The sequence below is a fragment of the Suricata suricatta genome, chromosome 9 (assembly GCF_006229205.1).
Source record: "Suricata suricatta isolate VVHF042 chromosome 9, meerkat_22Aug2017_6uvM2_HiC, whole genome shotgun sequence".
NCBI classification, from domain to species: Eukaryota; Metazoa; Chordata; class Mammalia; order Carnivora; family Herpestidae; genus Suricata; species Suricata suricatta.
Genome location: NC_043708.1, coordinates 60,117,016 through 60,133,408, shown reverse-complemented (window position 1 = coordinate 60,133,408; position 16,393 = coordinate 60,117,016). Strand labels below are relative to the sequence as shown.

Below are 16,393 nucleotides of genomic sequence, written 5' to 3'. Positions count from 1 at the left end.
TTTAAGAGTTGCATTGGAGAAGCTAAAATTATATCAATAAACTTTCTGAACTCTTTTACATTAAACTCCATTGGTATAAATAAGTGATATTTATCCCAAGAACATAAAATTAGTTTAACACTTGAAAATCAATCAATACCATTAACCATATTAATAGACTAACAAGGAAAACGAGACGATTATCTGCACACTGTAGTTACAAAAAGAGCGTCTGTAAAGAATCCAACATTCATTCCTGATTAAGAAAAACAACCTCTCAGATAACTAGCAATTTATAAGATAATTTTCTCACCCTGATAAAAAGCATCTAGGAAAAATCTACAGCAAACATAGTTAATGGTTTAAAAATGAATGTCTTCCCCATAAGCTAAGGAACAAGGCAAAGATGCCTGCTCTCACCACTTCCATCCACACTGCACTGGGGCTATAAAGTATGGTTTCAGTACGATGGGGCAAAGACAAGAAATAAATGAAATCTAAATTGGCAAGAAGTATTACTGTTTTTATTAGCAGATGATCATCTACGTACAAAAACATAAGGAATCTATAAAATAGTTACTGGAACTAGTAAGTGAGTTTATTTAGTAAGATTGCGAGATTTAAGATCAATTAGAAAATACATTGTTGTTAAAAAAAAAAAAAAAACCACACTGTATTTTTATATATTAGCAAAGAACTAGAAACTGAAATGTAAAAAACACATCATTTATGACAGATCGCATCAAAAAATAATTAGGGATCAATTTAACTAAAGGTGTATAAGATCTGTAAAATTAAAGTTATAAAACATTGCTGAGAGAATCTTAAGGAAGACCAAACTAAATGGAGAGAGATACTAATACTATATTTACGTATCAGAAGAGTCAATATTAAGATGTCAGTCCTCCCCAAACTGACCTACAGATTCTACAAAACCCCAAAATCCCAGACAGCATTTTTGTAGAAAGTGACAAGGTAATTCTAAAATCCATATGAATTGAAATAAGTCAATTAGAAAAAAAGACAAATCCCATTTGATTTCACTCATATGTGGAATTTAAGAAAGAAAACAGATGAACATATGGGAAAGGAGGAGAAAGAGAAGAGAGGGAAACAAACTAGAAGAGACTCTTTAACAACAGAGAACAAATGATAAAGGGTTGACAGAGGGAGGTGGGTGGGACATGGGCTTGATGGGTGATGGGTATTAAGGAGGGCACATGTGATAAGCACTGAGTATTGTAAGTAATAAATCACTAAATTCTACTCCTGAAACCACTGTTGCACTGTATATTAACTAAGTAAAATTTAAATTAAAAAATAAAATTCATATGAAAACATAAAGAACCTAGAGGGGCAAAACAAACTGGTAAAGAAGAAGAAAGATTTATGTAAGAAGGGATGTTCAACATCATTAGTCATTAGGGAAATGCAAATTAAAAATTAAAACCACACAGAGACATGATTACTAACTTATGAGAATGGCTAAAATGAAAAAGAATGAGTAGCCTTTTTGGAAAAGATGTGGAGCAATTGGAATGCTTGCACACAACTGGTAGAATGTAATATGGTACAATCATTTTGGGGAAAAAAATGGCAGTTTTTTAAAAAGTTAATTATACACTTACCATATGACCTGGTCATTCTACTTTTAGGCATCACCCAAGAGAAATGGACGCACACGTCCATACAAAGACTTATATATAGATGGTACATGTCAACTTTATTTATAGCAGCCAAAAGTTAACAACAACCCAAATGACCACCAATAGCTGAATGGATGAACAACTGTGGTATATCCATACAACAGAGTAATACTCAGCAACAGAAAGGAGTGGCCTCTTGATACACATAACAACATGAATGAATCTCAAAATAATTTTGTTGAATTTCAAAGCCAAATAATAAAAAGCACATACAGTATGATTCCATTTATATAAAATCCTAGAAAATGCAAACTAATCTACAGAGACAAAAAGCAGATCAGTGGTTGCCTGGCGACAGGGTGAGAGGGAGGAATTACAAAGAGCTATAAGGAAACTTGTGGAGGTGACAGGTTCAGTATCCTGACTGTAGTGATGATTTTACATATATGTCAAAACATATCAAATTGCATACTTTGAATACTGCAGGTTGGTGATCAATTTATACCTCAATAAAGCTGTTAAAAAACCCCATTAGCCTATCCTGAACTTTGAATAAATCATTTATGTACATGATTTTGTAACATCATGTATTTGATCATTTATAAAATATCAGTTCAGTGAATGATGCAGACCTTCTAAAAGTTGACATACTTCAGTATACATAAACAATGTCTCAAATATCACATTCACATATTCCCATCAATCTCTTCCCTCAGCCCACTCTTTAATTACTGGGAAACAAGCTCATGGGGATGGACAAACTTCTCCAAAATTTTACTTCTTGCTAGAAAGCTTGACTTTTGCCATTGTCAACTAATAGTGTCAGTTGTTTTCCTTAAAGTGACAGGCTCCCTTAGTTAATTTTTAAGAAAATGTCTACCAATTACTCAAGTATGAATAATCATAACTTGTCAGTTGTTCTCTCAAGTAAAAATGGGGTTTATGAAAAATCAACTAGTTTAGTTACAACTCAACCACTAAAGTGCTTTTCTAGAGAGAATCATCATACTTCAGTATGTAATCAAAGTGCTTTATTCATGCTTCCCATTTCATCATTAAGATATTAAAAAACGTGAACCCAAGGGAAGTGATTTATTAATTAATCATTTTTACTCTTTTGTCAAGGACATTCTTTTTTTTTTTTTTTAATTTTTTTATTTTACTGTTTTATTTATTTTAAGAGGAGGGGGAGAGAGAGCAGGAGACACAGCACCGGAAGCAGGCTCCAGGCTCTGACCTAGCTGTCAGTGCAGAGCCCGACGCAGGGCTCGAACCCAGAACCTGAGATCTGACCTGAGCCAAAGTCAGAGGCTTAACCGACTGAGCCACCCAGGCGCCCCTCGTCAAGGACATTCTTAATTGAAAAATTTGTTCTAATTGCAAATGCACTGTAGGAAATAATACAGTGACTATTAGCACAATCTGGTATACTGCCTTGGTCTGTGCTAGGCACCATTAATTTTATCCACCATGGCTTTTGCATTATCAGTGTAAATGTCAACATGGTGAAAAATACAAAAAGCATCATGGATTATTATGAAGACACTTTTGACCTCGCAGACTTGCTAAAAATAAAAAGAGCCCTAGAGTCAAGGCTTCACAGACCAAAGTTTGAGAACCACTGTTCTATATCAAGACTTTTACAAACTATAAAACACATAATAACTTTATAATTATTCCATTAAAACAAGGTAAGCTTTAGCCACAATAAAAAACCTTACTTTTGTGGGATCTTGTCATCCTATCAGACTTAGCAGATGCATCCTTAACTCGGTTATGATATTCTAAAAGGAATGTTCGTTCATGTTCAAAGAAATCATCTACATCCTATAGGATCAAAAGAAAATAAAATTTTTTCACTTAGTTGCTTTAGTATGATACATAAGTCACTTTACCACTATAAATAATCACAGAAAAATCAGTAAAACACCACAGCTCTCCTCTAATAATCAGATGTTCTACTGAATTCATTAGTAATTTCAGAGCCCCACACCAGGCTCTCTTCTGTTTGCAGGCTTGGAGCCTGCTTTGGCTCCTCCGACCCCCCCTCCCTCTGTCTCTCCCGTGCTCAACTCTCACTCTCAAAATAAACAAACTTAAAAAAATAAAATAAAATAAATTAAAAATACTTTCCTCCTTTCTAAAATAACAATTTTTGAAAAAGCAATTGAAATGATATAAGACCCATATCAACAGAATACAAGAAAGAAAAGTGAGTACTGACAAAATATCCTTTAAAATCTGTAATACACATGTACCACTTTTCTTAACTGTTAAAATGGGGATAAACTATCCAACTTGTAGGACTAAAGATTAAATAAAGTGTGGGCTACCAAATACCACATTGTAAATGTTCAAAAAATGTTAGTTAGTACTAATCATACTCAATAGTGGTTTATACTCAATGTTAAGAAAAATGTTGAATATTAATGCATAAGGAGCATTAAATGGAAGGAAATGGGGTCTTTATTAGAAAGTAGCCACAGTATATGTAGCGTTAATGTACCAAGTGGCCTGTCTCTGAAAACCACAGTATAAATCAAATAAACAGTACTTTCCACCTAAGTTTTACTGTAGTTGTATCTATGAAAACAGGTAATGACGAAGCTGCATCATTTATCTCTTTCTTAGTATTTGTTTCATAATGTGATTAAACATTTTTCTCCTTAATGGTAAGAGTCCAGATAAATCAATTCCTGTACCATTTTTAGATCAGTAAGAAATACTTAGGGGTTATTTATTCATATATTTTGAAAATTTTATATCTTTATTTTTTTAAATGTATTTTATTTTTGAGAGAGAGGGAGGGACAGCTCGAGCAGGGAAGTGGCAGAGACAGAGAGAGACACAGAATCCAAAGCAGGCTTCAGGCTCTGAGCTGTCAGCACAGAGCCCGATGTGGGGGTTGAACTCACAAACTATGAGATCACGACCTGGGCTGAAGTCAGATGCATAACCTACTGAGCCACCCAGGTGCCCCTAAATCTTTATTTTTACTTATTTATTTAAGTGAGCTCTATGCCCAGTGTGGGGCTTGAATTCACGATCTCGAGATCAAGAGTCTCGTGCTCTACCTAAGCCAGCCAGGCACCCCAAGACAAGACTAAAACCTCAAAGAAGCTCTTCCAACTCCAGATCTGAACCCAAGTCTGCCCGTAACATTTTTAAGACTGAGGGCAAATATACAAATGCGGGCAGCCCCTCTTTGTGCCCCACCCTGCAGCTCTGTAAGGCACCCAGAGAAACCTCACACTATGTAACAGGACGCTCCACCCTGCACACTGGTCTCCCCTGTGCCTTCCCTCTCCCCAGCTGACCCATGGTCACCCTTGACTACCCATGGTGTGCACACACTGGAGGATGAACTTAGGGAAGAAGCCCACAGAAGAAGAAGACTGGCCTTCAGATTTGGATAAAGAAATATGGGGTTCTAGATACCTCAAGCATGGTCTAGTTTGGAGGGAAGGGGTATGTGCTCCAGGTGGGCAAATCCCCTTGGACTGCACAACTCCAACCCCTTGGGAGAAGGAAGAGCTCTAAAGAGAGGAATCCAGGGTGGGGGGCCCAGTTTCCCAGGCCTAAGCAATCTATTGTTCAAGCTTCTCTTTTACTCCATTCGTCATCTGCACATCTGAAACCTCTACCTTCTTTTTTTTTTTAATTTTTTAATGTTTTTAATTTATTTTTGAGAGAGACACACACAGCGTGAGCAGGGGAGGGTCAGACAGAAAGGGAGATACAGAATCCAAAGCAGGCTCCAGGGTCTGAGCTAGCTGTCAGCACAGAGCCCGACATGGGGCTCAAACCCACAAACCATGAGATCATGACCCGAGCTGAAGCCGGAGGCCCAAACCGACTGAGCCACCCAGGCGCCCCAACCTCTCTTCTTAAAAGAAGTGGATTCTCAAACCAATACCTCTGATAATCAAATAAAATCTTACCTTTACTCCTGAAACAATTACTCCATCTGCTGATTTAACCATGTTTTTAAAGAAATCTTCAAGTTTCTCTTTTTTATTTTTTCCTCTCACACTCAGCTGAAAGAAAGGTAAACTTAAGTTGGCAATTTTTTTTTAGATTACATATGGAAAGTAATGCCTCTTTTATTCTTGGACATCAAAATGGGAATCTCAAAAGGATCCTAGTTTTTTAAAAAATATTTTTAAATCTTTATTTAGTTTTGAGAATGTGAGAGAAACAGAGTATGAGTGGGGGAGGGGCAGAGAGAGAGAGACACACACACAGAATCTCAAGTAGGCTCCGGGTTCGGAGCTGTCCTCACAGAGCTGATGCAGGGCTCAAATCCACGAACTGCAAGGTAATGACCTGAGCCAAAGTCAGACACTTAACTGACTGAGCCATCCAGGTGCTCCTTAAATGATCCTAGTTTTTATTTTTTAAATTTATTTTTAAAATTTTTTAAAATGTTTTATTTTTGAGAGAGAGAGAGAGACAGCATGAGCAGGGTAGGGTCAGAGAGAGGAAGACACAGAATCTGAACCAGGCTCCAGGCTCTGAGCTAGCTATCAGCACAGAGCCTGATGCGGGGCTTGAACCCACGAACCATGAGATCATGACCTGAGCTGAAGCTGGACGCTCAACTGACTGAGCCACCCAGGCGCCCCAATCCTAGTTTTTAAACTTAATACTGTGACAATTTCATCATGTATATCAGCGACTTTCAAATTTTAGGGTATCCAAAAGGAGGCTGCTGCCTCACTCTCAAAGATTCAGATTCAGGCGATCTACAATAAGGCCTAGATATCTCAAATTTTGTATTTGATAATTCCATTGCAAGTAGCCTTCTCATCACATAAATAGTACTATATAAAGACAACTAAAAATTTAATTCAGGAGTTCTTTTAAAGATGTAAAATTTACTGGAGTATGATACACCACCATATGATTCTATAAAAGCTTTGAAAATATATTCTGCAAACTCTTCACTCTGAACTCATCCAAACATCATGCCTTGTCCTGTTTCGGGGGTCAGCACTTTATAGTATAAGGGATACAAAAGGTGACTAAGGCACTATTCATTATAATCTAATCTCCAATATTTTTCTTTTTTTGCTTCTCCCTATTCATGGTCCCTCCATCATGGTCCCTCCATCCAACCAGTCTCTCAGATTCCCACATGTTCCCTAAAATCCCATACCGCTCATTAAAAATCCTGAAATAATCTACAACTTCTTTTTGTCTCTCAAAGCTCAAATTCTGCCATCAAATGTCCAAAATCTGTGTCTTCCTTTCTCATTGTCCTAGTAAAAATCCTCATTATTTCTTGCCTGACTACCACATTGGACATCTCTCATTTCCTCAATCCAATCCACTCTGATGAGGATTTCCAATATTAAAATTTGAGTATCTCTTCCCTACTCAATAACTTTACAGAGTTCCAAAATGTTCAGAGAATAAAAGCCAATCCCCTACACATGGTATTCAAGACTTTGAACAATCTGGTTCAACATACTTTTCTACCCACAACTAAACCCCCAGAGAATGTTATGTTCAAATAGTTCTCAAAAAAAGCTCTAGGGGCACCTGGGTGGCTCAGTTGGTTAAGCATCTGGCTTCGGCTCAGGTCACGATATCACGGTTCGTGGGTTTGAGCCCCACGTTGGGCTCTGTGCTGACAGCTAGCTCAGAGCCTGGAGCCTGCTTCGGATTCTGTCTCCCTCTCTATGACCCTCCCCTGCTTGCACTGTCTCTGTCTCTCAAAAATAAATAAAAAACATTTAAAAAAAAAGGTCTAAACACTTAGGTGTTTCTCTCTTGCTGAAATGGTAACTCTCTTCCCACCAAAAATTCTATTCAGACTTCATTAAACATCCAAATTAAAACACATCTCTTCACAAAACCTTTCTAAACTGCTCTATCTTTAGGCCTCTCAATGCACTCCGGGTGTTTTTTAAGACTGTGTTCTTAACGTTAATTCATTCATTCAACAAACTACTGATGAATGTATATTGCAATCAGGCACTGTGCTAGGTATTCAGAATATAAAGATGATTAAGAGGTGGTCCCTACTCTTACAGTAATTTATGATGTAGAGGAGAATCCAGAGAAACATATGATTCAACGTACGGTGAGCACAGTACAACGTTAGAGGAATCCACAGGGCACTATGAGAACAACAAGGGAACTTACTACAGACTTAGAAGATGAGAAAGATAAGACTGGAGGTTGAAAGACCAGTCAGGGGCTGTTTCAATAATCCAGTCAAGGATTATAAAAGTCAGAACTAATCTTTCGGTCTGGTGATAGAAGGAAGCAGACCCATTCCTAATATAGTAAGAGAGTAGAACAGACAGGATTTGGTGTTTCCTAATAGGAACAGGGAGCAGGGGGATGCCTGAGAGGCTCAGTCAGGTAAGTGTCCAACTCTTGATCTCAGCTCAGGTCTTGATCTTGGGGTTGTAAGTTCAGGTCTCAGCATGGAACCGACTTAAAAAAAAAAAGGAATAGGGAATAGAAAGAGTCATGAGTAATTTTTAGGTCTTAAGAAACTGGAAGGTGCCAGTACCTTCTTTGAGACACATAACATAAAAGGAGGCAAGGATTTAAAGAAGTGTGCAAAGAAGTGATACAGATTTATAAGTTAATAGCATATTAAAGTGCCTGCAGCCATGGGAATCAATGAGATCACTTCAGGAGAATTTATTGAATTAGAAGTCTAGAGGAACTTCTAAATTTCTGGAGAAGTCAGTGAGGAACCTTGGAAGGATCATATTTAAATGAATGGGTATATGGAGGAAAAAGCTCATGATGGAGACTAGGAAGGAGCCATAGAGTTAAGAAGGAAACTCAAGTCAGAAGAGGTCCCAAAGATCCAGAAGTATATGGGATCCAGGATAGCTAGATAGATCCCTTTATCAAAGTGGAAAGGCACAATGTAATAGACCATATTACTAGAATAAAGGGCAAAACCACATTATCATCTCAATAGCTATACTTTTTCCTAACAAAAATGTGCAACAAACTAGGCAGAGAAGGGAACTTCTTCAACTTGATCAAGAGCATCAATGAAAACACCATAGTTAACATCATACTTAATAGCGAAATAGTGAATACTTTCCTCCCAAGATCAGAGACAAAACCAGGATGTCTGTTCTTGTCATTTCTACTTTACATTGTACTGGAGGTTCTAGCCAGGGAAGTTGGGAAAGCAAAAGAAATCAAAAGTTATCCAGATTTGAAAGAAAGAAATTTAAAAAAAAGCAAGCAAGCAAGCAAGCTAATATATGCATGTGGCTGCCAAAGTGGCTGAGGTTGTGGGATTTGATCTCTGATTGGCTTGTACTTCCTAGTAAACAAGGTCATTTTACATCAAAGAGGAACTGCTGCAAGTTGAAATTGGTTTTATGGAAAACGGGAGAGAGCTGTTTAAAGTCATATATATGATGGAGCAGGCAATCTAGGCTACATGAGAATGAAGTAAAGACAAAAGGGCTGCTAACAGGGTCAAAATGCAGGAGAGGTCAAGATGTACCAGAGTCAAAGAACAATCAAAATAGGAATAGTGAAAACCAGAGCTGTCTATGTTTGGAGTCTGTTAATACTAGGGCTTAAGAACTCAGATATGAGGCAGGGTCCTGGATATGTCCACTGATGAGGCAGCAAGAATTGAATGAACATTAGGGTGTTGAAGAGGTTATATATTTACTGTACTCTTAAGTAGACTCAGATTATACCCAGTAGAAACAGAGAAGGTACACAGCTACTTAACTAAAGCACTGAACACTAAAAGCAATCATTCATTACAACAGTGACTACTTCTCACGTAACTAAACGCTGGAATGAGCTTTTCTACGTCTCCCAGCTGCCCCATGACCTCTTTAGACTTTAAGACACCCTAGCCCTACTTCAGCAACTCATCAGTCCCATGGCTCTTTGACACTTAGAAAACAAAACAGCACATACAGATTGCTTTTCCAGCCCTCCTGAAGCACGTAAAGATCCATGAAACTGCATTAGAACAAGATTGAGAAACACCTTTTAGTTTTGGGCCTATAATTTTCTTTTTAAAGAATTGTTTTTGTATTAGTTTGTATTTTGAGAGAGAGAGCAGGGGAGGAGCATAGAAAGAGGGAGAGAGAACCACAAGCAGGCTCCATGCTGTCAGCACAGAGCATGATGCGAGGTTAGAGCCCACCAACCATGAGATCATGACCTGAGCTGAAACTGAATTGAATGCTTAACCAAATGAGCCACCCTGGTGACCCTCTTTTTAAAAATATTTTTATTTATTTACTTTTAAAAGACAGAGAGAGTGTGTGAGTGGGGGAAGAGCAGAGAGAGAGGGAGATACTGAATCTGAAGTAGGCTCCAGGCTCTGAGCTATCAGCACAGAGCCTGACACAGGGCTCAAACTCATGGACAGTGAGATCACGACTTAAGCTGAAGTCACACACCCAACTGATGGAGCCACTCAGGTGCCCCTTCTTCTTCTTCTTTTTTTTTTTATGTTTGTTAATTTTTGAGTGAGGGAGAGTACACAAGTGGAGAAGGGGCAGAGAGAGAGGGGGCCAGAGGATCTGAAGCAGGCTCTGCACTGATATCAGAGAGCTGGATCCTGGGCTCAAACTCATAAGCTATGAGATCATGACCTGATCTTACCTAACCAACTGAGCCACCCAAGTGCTCCAGAGCCTATAATCTTCCATAACCTGTTTATGTACTTGCTATTGGATTAAAGAATATTTGCCAAACACTTTCCTATCTTTTTAGAGTTTCTCCAAAATTCCATGTGCTGATATTAAAAGGGTTATTATAGGGGCACCTGGGTGGCTCAGTTGGTTAAGCATCTGATTTCGGCTCAGGTCATGATCTCACGGTTTGTGGGTTTGAGCCCTGCGTTGGGCTCTGTGCTGACAGCTAGCTCAGAGCCTGGAGGCTGTTTTCAGATTCTGCGTCTCCCTCCCTCTCTCTGACCCTCAAAAAAAAAAAATTAAAGGGTTATTATAATACATGACATCATTGTCTCTATTAAGCAAATACTAGTTTGGGAGGAGGAAAAATAAATCTGTGTTGACGGGAGAAAATTTACGAAACCCTAAGCGTTTTTCAAAGCTATTTATAAAGCTGATCTAAACAATCAATAATACATTTGACAAAATACAGCATCCATTCTTAAATAAAAACCCTTAACAAAGTAGGGATAGATGGAATATACCTCAACATCATAACCATATATGAAAAACCCACAGTTAACATATCCTCAATGGGGAAAAGCTGAGAGCCTTTCACTTATAGTCAGGAACAAGACAAGGATACCCACGCTCATCATTACTATTTAACACATTACTGGAAGTCTTAGCCTCTGCAATCAGACAACAAAAAGAAATAAAAGGCATCCAAATCAGCAAGGAGGAAGTCAAACTTTCACATGATACTCTACGTAGAAAATCTGAAAGACTCCACCAAAAAATTGCTAGAACTAATACATGAATTCAGCAAAGTCACAGGATATGCAGAAATCTGTTGCATTTTTATATATCAATAACAAAGCAGCAGAATAAGAAATCAAGGAATTGATTCCATCTGCAATTGCACCAAAAACAAGATACCTGGGAATAAATGAAATTAAAGAGGTAAAAGATCTGAGGACACTAACAAATGGAAAAGCATTCCATGCTCGACTGGAAAAACAAACATTGGTAAAATATTGATACTACCCAAAGCAATCTACACATTTAATGCAATCCCTATCAAAATACCACCAAGCCTTTTCCGCAGAGCTAGAACAAACAATCTTAAAATTTGTATGGAACCACAAAAGACCCTGAATAGACAAAGCAATCCAAAAAAGAAAAAACTGAAGGCATCAGGATTCCAGATTTCAAACTATATTTATTACAAAGTTGTTGTCATCGAGACAGTATAGTACTGGCACAGAAACAGACACATAGATCAATGGAACAGAATAGAAAACTCAGAAATGGAACCACAACTATATGGTCAACTAGCCTCCGACAAAGCAGGAAAGAAATCCAATGAAAAAAAGGCAGTCCCTTCAATAAACGGTGTTGGGAAAACTGGACAGCAACATGAGGAAGAATGAAACTGGACTACTTTCTCACACCAGTCACAAAAATAAACTCAAAATGGATGAAAGAGGGGCGCCTGGGTGGCTCAGTTAGTTAAGCATCCAGCTTCAGCTCAGGTCATGATCTCACGGTTCGTGGGTTCGAGCCCCACATCGGGCTCTGTGCTGACAGCTAGCTCAGAGCATGGAGCCTGTCTTCAGATCCTGTGTCTCCCTCTCTCTCTGACCCTCCCCTGCTCACGCTGTCTCTCTCTGTCTCTCAAAAATAAATAAAAAACATAAAAAAAAACCAACCAAAAACCACAAAATGAATGAAAGACCTAAATGTACGATAGGAAACCATTAAATTCCTAGAAAAGAACACAGGCAGCAGCCTCTGTGACCTTGGCCAGAGCAACTTCTTACTAGACACATCAACAAAGCAAGGGAAACAAAAGCAAACAGGAACTTTTGGGACTTCATTAAATAAAAAGCTTCTGGGGCACCTACATGGCTCAGTCAGTTAAATGTTGAACTCTTGATTTTGGCTCAAGTCCTGATCTCATGGTCAGAGTGAGCCCTGTATGGGGCTCTGCACTGAGTGTGGAGCCTGATTGCGATTTGCTCTCCCCTTCTCTCTCTGCTCCTCACCTGCTTGTGTTTTTCTCTTTCAAAAACAAACTTAAAAGATTCAGCACATTGAAGGAAACAACCAACAAAACTAAAAGGCAGCCTAGGGGCGCCTGGGTGGCTCAGTTGGTTAGGCCTCCGACTTCAGCTCAGGTCAGATCTCACGTTCGTGGGTTCGAGCCCCATGTCAGGCTCTGTGCTGACAGCTAGCTCAGAGCCTGGAGCCTGTTTCAGATTCTGTGTCTCCCTCTCTCTCTGACCCTCCCCCTCTCATGCTCTGTCTCTCTCTGTATCAAAAATAAAACATTAAAAAATAAAAATTGAAAAAAAAAGGCAGCCTATAGAATGGGAGATGGTATCTACAAATGACAGATATAGGCTTAGTATCCAAAATCCATAACTCAACACCCAAAAACAAATAATCCAGTGAGGAAATGGGCAGAAGATATGAACAGATACTTTTCCAAAGAAGACATCCAGATGGCTAACAGACACATAAAAGATGCTCACCATCACTCATCATCAGGGAAATACAAATCCAAACCATGATGAGATACCACTTCACACCTGTCAGAAAGGCTTAAATTAACAACACAAGAAACAGCAAGTGTTGGTGAGGATGCAGAGAAAGGGGAACTCTATTGCACTGTTGGTAGGAATGCAAACTGGTGCAGCCACTCTGCAGAACACTATGGAGGTCCCTCAAGAAACTAAAAATAGACCTACCCTATTATCCAGCAATTGCACTATTAGGTATTTACCCAAAGGATACAAAAATATAGATTTGAAGGGGCACATGCACCCCAATGTTTATAGCATTACTGTCAATAGCTAAACTATGGAGAGAGGCCAAATGTCCAACAACTGATGAATGGATAGATGTGGTACATATATACAATGGAATATTACTAAGCCATCAAAAAAGAACGAAATCTGGCAATTTAAAATGATGTGGATGGAGCTAGAATATATTATGTTAAGTGAAATAAGTCAACCAGAGAAAGACAAATCCCATATGATTTCACTTCTATGTGGAATGTAAGAAACAAAACAGATGAACATATGGGAAGAGGGGAGAAAGATAAAAGAGGGAAACAAACCGCAAGAGACTCTTAATGATAGAGAACAAACTATGCGTTGACAGGGAGGTAGGTGGGAGATGGGCTAGATGGGTGATGGGTACTAAGGAGGGCACTTGTTGGGATGAGCACTGGGTGTTGTACATAAGTAATGAATCACTGAATTCTACTCCTGAAACCAATATTGCACGGTATGTTAACTATAAATTTTAAATTAAAAAAAGGAAAAACAAATCAGTAAAGGCAAAAAAAAAAATGTTAAAAAAACCACCACCACAACTGAAAACCCATCAATAATCTTTCACTTATCATTTTAACAAATACTTATTTTATAACTTAATTGTCAGTCACTATTCTAAAGCAGTGAGGATACAATGGTGTAAGATTAAAATGTTATTTTCAGAGAGGTTACATTTTAGTACAGGGAGACAGATAATAAATACACAAAAACTTAAAATACAGATATATAATTTCAGATAGTATTAAGGGATTTGGCAATCGGACAAAGCACATGGAGCATGAAGCTCCTCTAGCTCAAGTGGCCTTGCACTGATAATACCATGCCTCACTGTATGCCTATGCTGCTCTACCAATTATTATTAAGGTTTTGGCCAAGGCCATGAATAAGGTTAAGCAAAAACAAACACATGAAAGTAAAACAGTGATGACAGCATTCATCATGTGTTCTTTGGCAACCCAGTCATGAGTTATTTTCAGCTTCTTATAATTCATGATATAGCCAGCATTGTAATTGTAAACGACCACATGCCAGTATCACATACCATGTTTACACTTGTGAAAGTTCACAGGCTTAAAATCTTTCTGGGATCTTGAGTTACTTTATACTCTTTTAAAAGAATGTATTCTCTCTACTGCTAGACTTTTGACATTTTATTGTCATATCTACTAAAACCAAACCGGAAGAGCAAATTTATATACATAAAATTCTCTTAAAAAATTTTTTCTGACACTTATTTATTTTTGAGAGAGAGACAGACAGATCATGAGCAGGGGAGGGGCAGAGAGAGAGGGATACTCAGAATCAGAAGCAGCTTCCAGGCTCTGAGCTGCCAGCACAGAGCCTGATGTGGGGCTTAAACCCACAAACTGTGAGATCATGACCTGAGCTGAAGTAGGACACTCAACTGACTGAGTCACCCAGGCGCCCCTACATAAAATTCCTTGACTTTGATGTTGTTGAGTTGTAAGCAAATAAGCACTGTGCTACATTTGTTTTCTGCTAAAATTATGAGCTAATCTTGTCATTCAAATATATAAATCCCAAGATCTGTATCATCTATCCATTAAAATTTTTTTGGCCAGTACTATGAATGAAGAAATATTTAAAGCTCAGCCACATCAATTTTTCTATTTGCACTGTAACAGAGTTTTCAGGCAGGGAAGGAGGAAGATTAGGAGCAACTGGCTCTGAAAAAGATCAGTTAGATCAAAAGGCAATCATTAACCCAGAAGTAATCTAGAATTCTTTAGCTTAAGCACCTCCCTGAAGTTGCACAAGACTTCAAAGTCAAATTTAAGAAACAATCAAATTGATAACCCTATTTCTTAAGAGGTTTGCAATTCAGGATGAAAATCAATGTCCCATGTAGTGACATGATTTAGCCTCATTTCTTCATTTCTTCTCAAGTTGTATTGAAATACTCTATTACCACTAAAAAAATGTCATTTTATACTGCCTTGAAAAATAAGAACATTACAAAAAAAAGGGTCTTTTCTAACTACTCCCTGCCTTTTCCAGTGACTCTAAAAATAAACCTTGATTACTACTTCAATCAATACTCACATCTTGATTATATTCCAAGAAGACATGGAAATTTAAATCTTTTCTCAAAATAGGATGTGCTGCCACACGACATAGGAACACTTCATGCATTGCAACAGTCTTCTTGAATATTGCCAAATATTCACTAGAAACAATACACAAAATTAAAGGTAAAACACTGCATCAACTAGAAAACTGCAACAGTTTTCAACAAATACTCTAAATTATTCTAAATGCAAAATTAAAGATACAAAGTTATAATCCATGTAAACAAAGGTTTTAGTTAAACTGTTTATAAAATGTATAAAACCCAGCTCTGAAAAGATTTCATGCTCGTTAATAGTATTTATTATATTTAAATTTAAGTTAATATTTTAAGTCTTATGAACCTTTCTTCCTATGCAAGTTGATGTTAAAAATAACTACGGGGGTGTTTGTTTTCAGCTCCAGAGAAAGTACAACTACAAATTATTTGATACAATATTTATGGTTTGATTTTGAGATAATTACTGCTTTTAAATACCTTTGTAAAAGAAAAAAAATGTAACCTCAAACCTCAGTGAGCAGATTTTCAACATTAATAATTACTTTCATCTAATAACCCAAACACACAAGAAAAAAGCACACCACAGAGAGACTAATTTTTCTCATTACATTGGAAAGTTGTGTTTAAAATATTTTAATATCATCAGTGAATCACAGTGATCATATAGTAATATATGTCAGTTTGAAAAAAGAAACACTCAAGGAAAAGGCCCAATATTCTTGCTTCAACTACGTGCAAGGAGGATAAATTTTACATACCAGCAAACCAGCAGGACCAATGTTGGGAGAAGTTTGATCTCTGTGAGGGTAGTCATTCAGTGAAGACAAAAAAGAAGGATGCAGAGGATGGAGGTAGCAGTAGAATAAACCCAAGGTTCTCTGTTATCCAACCCCTAACCAGACCACAAAAGAATCATGATCAGGGCCACTGGAAAACCACAGATTCTTTAATATTAATATGCTCTGCTAATTTCCAGTTTTCAGTCTTATAACTATAAAAGTATGTATCTCTGTCTGCTCTCAGACTATTGCTTGCACCCAGCATGGACAAAAATCTTAAAATATCTGTCCCCTTACACTTTGACAAAAAAGATCTACGCTGCTAATTTATCTTGTCAAACAAATTTAGCTTTCTGAAGAGGAGTCTAGTAGCCAGGTGGATATTTGCTTTAAAACTGAAACTAAGTGGAAGAGGAAAAAGGAA

At 37.8% G+C, this 16,393-nt stretch overlaps 1 protein-coding gene across 3 annotated transcripts in view; it reads right to left on the bottom strand.

Moving 5' to 3' along the window:
* SNX6 (sorting nexin 6) overlaps positions 1-16,393 on the bottom strand; it is a 61,174-nt gene that overhangs the window by 23,853 nt on the left and 20,928 nt on the right. For all 3 annotated transcript variants that reach the window (XM_029951137.1, XM_029951138.1, XM_029951139.1), the window contains exons 6-8: positions 15,166-15,289; positions 5,567-5,662; positions 3,347-3,452 (exon numbers count right to left, since the gene is read on the bottom strand). In XM_029951137.1, coding sequence (XP_029806997.1) covers positions 3,347-3,452; positions 5,567-5,662; positions 15,166-15,289 — 326 coding nt within the window. The remainder of the gene's footprint in view (positions 1-3,346; positions 3,453-5,566; positions 5,663-15,165; positions 15,290-16,393) is intronic.